We start from the raw sequence: 6,921 nt of genomic DNA, 5'->3' as shown, positions 1-6,921 counted from the left end.
TGATAAACCAGAGTTTTCCACATATGAGGGGATTTGGCATTACAGCCACTTAGCGGGCCTCGGAAACGCTGCGACGCCCGCCCCCGCCCCCCCCCCCCCCCCCCCCCCGGCTCCAGACTGCGGCGGTGCACACTGAGTCTGCGCGCGGGGTTTTTCTCGCTGATGCTGCAGATATAGAGCGGAGTGGCTCGGGAGGCGGCGGGCTTGGGGAATGTGGGGGTGGCCGGGTTCCCGGCCTGGCCCCGGAGGAGAAGCCACTACACTCCGAGTGCTAATGCTTTAGCAGACTGGAAAATAGTCGCCAGCTCCCTGGCACTTTCAACCTCCGCGCCTCCACGGTCTCCCATAGGGAGACCTTGGAGATCTCTGCCGCCTCTCCCCCCATTCCTGCTGCCTGCGCCCGCCCAAACAACGGCGCGCTACATTTGCTCGTAGACTTTATTGGTGTTTGTCTTGTTTAAATCATCTTGCCTCCTCACACGGGTCTCGTAAAGGCTGAGTACCCACTCTGGACGGATTTCTTTCTGTTTTCTTCTTTTCGACTTAAATTTTCCTGTAAGGGGAGGCCCTTCGATGCCTATAGATTGGGCAGACTAGCTGAGGACCAACCAAATCCCACCAGCAGCTTCTTTTCCCTTTTGAGATGGTAAGATTCTCTCCAAACATCTCCTGCCAGCCTGAACCCCCTTAATCCTGGCGCCCCCTCTCCCTTAGCCCCTGAAATAAATGAAGAGCGAATGGCTACAGTTTTTAAAACACAACCGGAGCTGAGGATCTGATGAGGCAGGCTGCGGTGGCTGTGATTGAAAACTGGGGAAGCCTCGCGTGGGGGAATACCATGTACGATCAAGTGGCACAAAGTCAAAAGAAGGAGAGAAACGGAACTAGGGACACTTCGGTACACAAAGTTGCCATTAAAGTTTATTTCCCTTTTATCCAGATAGGTGACGCTACACTTTGCCAGTTACTAAAGGCTGCAGGTTTCAGCTCAGAAAATAACATCGAGGCTTCCAACATGTGTTTATTCCCCAGGCGCGCGCACACACACGGTCTACCCCCGTAAGCAAGCACGACGACAGGAATGCCAAGCATTTAAACAAAGACAGGCACCACCCCACCCCCCCCCCCCAACGCCAGCCCTCCGAAGTCTGCACTCCCAAAAAAGGATCCCTCTCTAGCTCTCTCTGGAGTTTGATGTTCTCGCTTAACCACTGCAGCCCATCATGGTTTCTCAGAACACCAACGTGGCTCCCTGGGCGCGCACGCGGGATCCCCCAAGCCACTGTTAAGCCAATGCCCAAACCAAGATGCGAAATCGCGAAACGGAGACACTTGAGGGGGTGGGGAACAACGTCTGAGAAGGGGGAGAAGAAGAAACCTTTCCTGACACCCGCTCCAGCGCTCTCACACTCGCACACGGCATTAGTCAGAGAGGAGGAAATTTACCAGCCCCGGGGAGGGAAAGCAAGTCCCCCGCGAAGACAGTGGCTGCGCTCGTCGGGAAGAGGGGGAGAGGCTTTGGCTTAAAGGGGACGGGACTGACTGGGATTGTGCACGTAAGGAGTGGCCCCCGGCGCTGAAGCTGGGCTTTCCGGAGCCGGGTGGCTGGTTAGTACTCCCTCCTGCCTTCCTCCCTTCAGCTCTTCACCCTCCCTCTCTGCGAATGTGTAGTTTCGGCGGCTCGGCTGCCACCTCCGCCGCCGCCGCCGCCGCCGCAGCGGCAGTCGCGTCAGGGACAAGCTTGAGCCGCAAGCGAGCAAGCGAGCTCCCAGCAGCAACCACCACTTTGGGCAAACTTGCGGGTTTCCGGCTCTCGGCTAGCGAGCGGGAGCTTCCTACTTGCCATTCAGTGTCTTTGAGCCTTGGCAGCCCTAGGGGCAGCGAGCGCGCCCGCACCAGACTCTCCCAGACGCGAAAGGGTACGAGACAACTGCGGAATTCACCCGCCGTGCCAGGGCACTTCCGAGGAAACAACCGACTGGCACTTTTTCTCCCCTTGGCAAACTGGATATTTTTTTTTAAGCTACTTGGCAGCTGTCTCTGACTCCACCTCCCCCCCCCCCAACCCCCTCCCCAGTGCCTTTGGCTTTTCTTCGGAAATCCGGACAGAATTGGGCATCTTTGTTAATTGCCACTGGGGGAGCCCGGCCGGGGGCTCTCGCCAGGCCAGCGTCGCCTGAGCACCGAGCTTGGTTTGCTCACCTTTGAACTGCAAAGGGATCAAGTTCAGCTCGAGTTGCCAGCATTGGGACTGGGAGGAAGGCGAGGGAGCGTGCAGTAGAGAGAGTGGGAGAAGGGGAAAGGGGAAAGGAGAGGAGGGAGGAGAGAGGAGGAGGAGGGAGGAGAGAGAGGGAGGGAGGGGAGGGATCGAGAGAGAGCGGGGAGAGAGAGAGGCTGCAATCTCCTCCCTGAATCGCGCACAGCGCTGCAGATCCCAGTGCTCCGACATGCGGGCCGAATGCAGGTGAGGGAAGGCACGGACTCTGCGGCTGCGAACCCAAACTTGGGCACCGCGCGGTGCGCACGGTTCAGCCTTCGCCCCCGCGGGCGAACGGCTGCTGCGGTTTCAGGCGGCGGCTTCGTGACTAATGACCTTGCGCAGAGTTGTTAAGAAAAAAAGAGAAACCCGAGCTCTTGGGGGTGAAAAGGGACTGACTCTCTGGGTGTCTCTGAAGATGGCTCGGGCTGCTCTTCGGCGCGCGGGGGGGACCCGGACGCGGACCGCCGTGTGACGCGAGTGGTCTCCACTGCACGGTGCCCGAAGCGACCTGCCAGGGCTTTTTCATTCTCGATCTGTTGACTGGCTCCCCCGCTGCCAGAGCAGAGTCAGAGTTCAGACTGGCTTGTTGCTGGCCCCAGCGCCTCGTGCAGGAAGCAACTCACGTTTGCCTGGGCAGCCGGAGCAGAAGCTGGGTCTGGAGTGTGTGGCTGGAACGTGAATTGGACTCAACTCGAGTAGCAGCAAAGACCAACGGGGTTGGCAGGCGGGGGAAGCTGCAGGCGTGTTCCCCGCCGCTTCCCGGCTCCACCGCCCGCCCGCCGGAGCGGTTCCGGCCCCATCCGACAGAGCGGGGACGGGAGCCCGGGATTCTCCGCCCGCTGCGGGGATGACTCTGGGGGGGCGCCGAGCCCGCGGCGCGCAGTGTCCCGTGAACTGTGAGTACTGCGACTGAACGGCGGCCGGCGAGCGGGCGATTAGCACCCATTGCATGAATTATGAAACAATAACTTTCGGAAGAAGCAGAAGGAAAAGAAAAAAGAAAAAAGAAGGACACCTCGCTGGTCCCCCTGGCCGACTCCGCACGCTGCTCTTCTCGCCCCCTCCCTCCTCTCCCTTCCTCCTTTCCCGGAGAGAGAAGAGGACTGGGAGGAGGGCCGGCGGCCGGCCCCGGAGGAGGGGGGCGCCGAGGGGGCTGTGACTAGAACGAGCAGTAGCAGCAGCAGCAGGAGAAGATGCTGAGGATGCGGACCGCGGGATGGGCGCGCGGCTGGTGCCTGGGCTGCTGCCTCCTCTTGCCGCTCTCGCTCAGCCTGGCGGCCGCCAAGCAACTCCTCCGGTATCGACTGGCCGAGGAGGGCCCGGCGGACGTCCGCATCGGCAACGTCGCCTCGGACCTGGGCATCGTGACCGGCTCGGGTGAGGTGACTTTCAGCCTCGAGTCGGGCTCGGAGTACCTGAAGATCGACAACCTCACCGGCGAGCTGAGCACCAGCGAGCGGCGCATCGACCGCGAGAAGCTGCCCCAGTGTCAGATGATCTTCGACGAGAACGAGTGCTTTCTGGACTTCGAGGTGTCGGTGATCGGGCCCTCGCAGAGCTGGGTGGACCTGTTCGAGGGCCGGGTCATCGTGCTCGACATCAACGACAACACGCCCACCTTCCCGTCACCCGTGCTCACCCTCACGGTGGAGGAGAACCGGCCGGTGGGCACTCTCTACCTGCTGCCCACCGCCACGGACCGTGACTTCGGCCGCAACGGCATCGAGCGCTACGAGCTGCTTCAGGAGCCCGGGGGCGGCGGCGGCGGCGGCGGCGGCGGCGGCGGCGGCGAGGGCCGGCGCGCCGGGCCTGCCGACAGCGCCCCCTACCCCGGGGGCGGCGGGAACGGCGCGAGCGGCGGCGGCCCAGGCGGCTCCAAGAGGCGGCCGGACGCGCCGGAGGGCGGCGGCGGGACCAACCCCGGCGGCCGCAGCAGCGTGTTCGAACTGCAGGTGGCCGACACCCCGGATGGCGAGAAGCAGCCACAGCTGATCGTGAAGGGGGCGCTGGACCGGGAACAACGCGACTCCTACGAGCTGACCCTGCGGGTGCGCGACGGTGGCGACCCGCCGCGCTCCTCTCAGGCCATCTTGCGGGTGCTCATCACCGACGTGAACGACAACAGCCCCCGCTTCGAGAAGAGCGTGTACGAGGCGGACCTCGCCGAGAACAGCGCCCCGGGGACTCCCATCCTGCAGTTGCGCGCAGCCGACCTGGACGTGGGGGTCAACGGGCAGATCGAGTACGTGTTCGGAGCCGCTACCGAGTCCGTGCGGCGGCTGCTGCGCCTCGACGAGACGTCCGGCTGGCTCAGTGTCCTGCACCGTATCGACCGGGAGGAGGTGAACCAGCTGCGCTTCACGGTCATGGCCCGGGACCGCGGGCAGCCCCCCAAGACCGACAAGGCCACGGTGGTCCTCAACATCAAGGACGAGAACGACAATGTGCCGTCCATTGAAATCCGCAAGATCGGGCGTATCCCGCTCAAGGACGGGGTGGCCAACGTGGCGGAGGATGTTCTTGTCGACACCCCCATTGCTCTGGTGCAGGTGTCCGACCGAGACCAAGGCGAGAACGGCGTGGTCACCTGCACCGTGGTGGGCGACGTGCCCTTCCAGCTCAAGCCGGCCAGCGACACAGAGGGCGACCAGAACAAGAAAAAGTACTTTCTGCACACCTCGGCCCCTTTGGACTATGAGACCACCCGGGAGTTCAACGTGGTCATCGTGGCGGTGGACTCGGGCAGCCCCAGCCTCTCCAGCAACAACTCCCTGGTTGTCAAGGTAGGAGACACTAATGACAACCCGCCTGTCTTCGGCCAGTCAGTAGTGGAGGTTTACTTTCCCGAGAACAACATCCCTGGAGAGAGGGTGGCCACGGTGCTGGCGACAGACGCCGACAGCGGGAAAAATGCAGAGATCGCCTACTCGCTGGATTCCTCTGTGATGGGGATCTTTGCCATCGATCCTGATTCCGGGGACATCCTCGTCAATACGGTACTGGACCGCGAGCAGACTGACAGGTATGAGTTTAAAGTTAACGCCAAAGACAAAGGCATCCCAGTGTTACAGGGCAGCACCACGGTGATTGTGCAGGTGGCTGACAAGAATGACAATGACCCTAAGTTTATGCAGGACGTCTTTACGTTTTATGTGAAAGAAAACTTGCAGCCCAACAGCCCTGTGGGGATGGTCACGGTGATGGATGCTGACAAGGGACGCAATGCAGAGATGAGCCTCTACATAGAGGAAAACAGTAACATTTTCTCCATTGAAAATGACACGGGGACCATTTATTCCACAATGTCTTTTGACCGGGAACATCAGACCACATACACGTTCAGAGTCAAGGCTGTGGATGGGGGAGATCCTCCCAGATCAGCCACAGCCACGGTCTCTCTCTTTGTCATGGATGAGAATGACAACGCTCCCACAGTTACCCTTCCCAGAAACATTTCCTACACTTTACTGCCACCTTCAAGTAATGTCAGGACAGTAGTAGCTACAGTGCTGGCAACAGACAGTGACGATGGCATCAATGCAGACCTTAACTACAGCATTGTGGGAGGGAATCCCTTCAAGCTGTTTGAAATTGATTCCACCAGCGGTGTGGTTTCCTTAGTGGGGAAACTCACCCAAAAGCATTATGGCTTGCACAGGTTGGTGGTGCAAGTGAATGACAGTGGACAGCCTTCCCAGTCCACCACGACCCTGGTGCATGTGTTTGTCAATGAAAGTGTTTCTAATGCAACTGTGATTGACTCACAGATAGCCAGAAGTTTGCACACCCCACTCACGCAGGATATAGCTGGTGACCCAAGTTACGAAATTAGCAAGCAGAGACTCAGTATTGTCATTGGGGTGGTGGCCGGGATTATGACCGTGATTCTAATCATCTTAATTGTAGTGATGGCAAGGTACTGCCGGTCCAAAAGCAAAAATGGCTATGAAGCTGGCAAAAAAGATCATGAAGACTTTTTTACACCCCAGCAGCATGACAAATCTAAAAAGCCTAAAAAAGACAAGAAAAACAAAAAATCTAAGCAGCCTCTCTACAGCAGCATTGTCACTGTAGAAGCTTCTAAACCAAATGGACAGAGGTATGATAGTGTCAATGAGAAGCTGTCAGACAGCCCAAACATGGGGCGATACCGATCCGTTAACGGTGGGCCTGGCAGTCCTGACCTGGCCAGGCATTACAAATCTAGTTCTCCATTGCCTACTGTCCAGCTTCATCCCCAGTCACCAACTGCAGGAAAAAAACACCAGGCCGTACAAGATCTACCACCAGCCAACACATTTGTGGGAGCAGGAGACAACATTTCAATTGGATCAGATCACTGCTCTGAATACAGCTGTCAAACCAATAACAAGTACAGCAAACAGGTAAGATGTATTCCAAGTATATTTAAATATCCCAGAAGAGGTGAAATAACTCTGAGGCAGAGAGCACCTTCTGTGAAGTTTTGCTTTCTCTCTTTTAAAGCTATGATTTGAAAATTTAACAGCAGTAATTTATTGTTAATTCATATGTCATCGGTTGAGTGAGCATGGGCCATCTACACGAGGTGGACCACTGTATTTTGCAAGTTACCCACCCAGTGTTTACAAAGTTACTAACAGACATGGAAGTAGGCAGCGTTTTGCCCATCTCTTTGAACT

At 58.2% G+C, this 6,921-nt stretch overlaps 1 protein-coding gene across 3 annotated transcripts in view; it reads left to right on the top strand.

The window, feature by feature from the left end:
• The first annotated feature begins 2,385 nt into the window (after positions 1-2,385).
• Positions 2,386-6,921, top strand: part of PCDH7 (protocadherin 7) — a 419,531-nt gene continuing 414,995 nt past the window's right edge. For all 3 annotated transcript variants that reach the window (XM_042936675.1, XM_042936676.1, XM_042936677.1), the window contains exon 1: positions 2,386-6,645. In XM_042936675.1, coding sequence (XP_042792609.1) covers positions 3,454-6,645 — 3,192 coding nt within the window. In that variant the 5' untranslated portion in view covers positions 2,386-3,453. The remainder of the gene's footprint in view (positions 6,646-6,921) is intronic.

The sequence above is a fragment of the Panthera leo genome, chromosome B1 (assembly GCF_018350215.1).
Source record: "Panthera leo isolate Ple1 chromosome B1, P.leo_Ple1_pat1.1, whole genome shotgun sequence".
Classification (NCBI taxonomy): domain Eukaryota; kingdom Metazoa; phylum Chordata; class Mammalia; order Carnivora; family Felidae; genus Panthera; species Panthera leo.
Note: the sequence above shows the minus strand (reverse complement) of the source record. Positions and strands in the feature narration are given on the sequence as shown.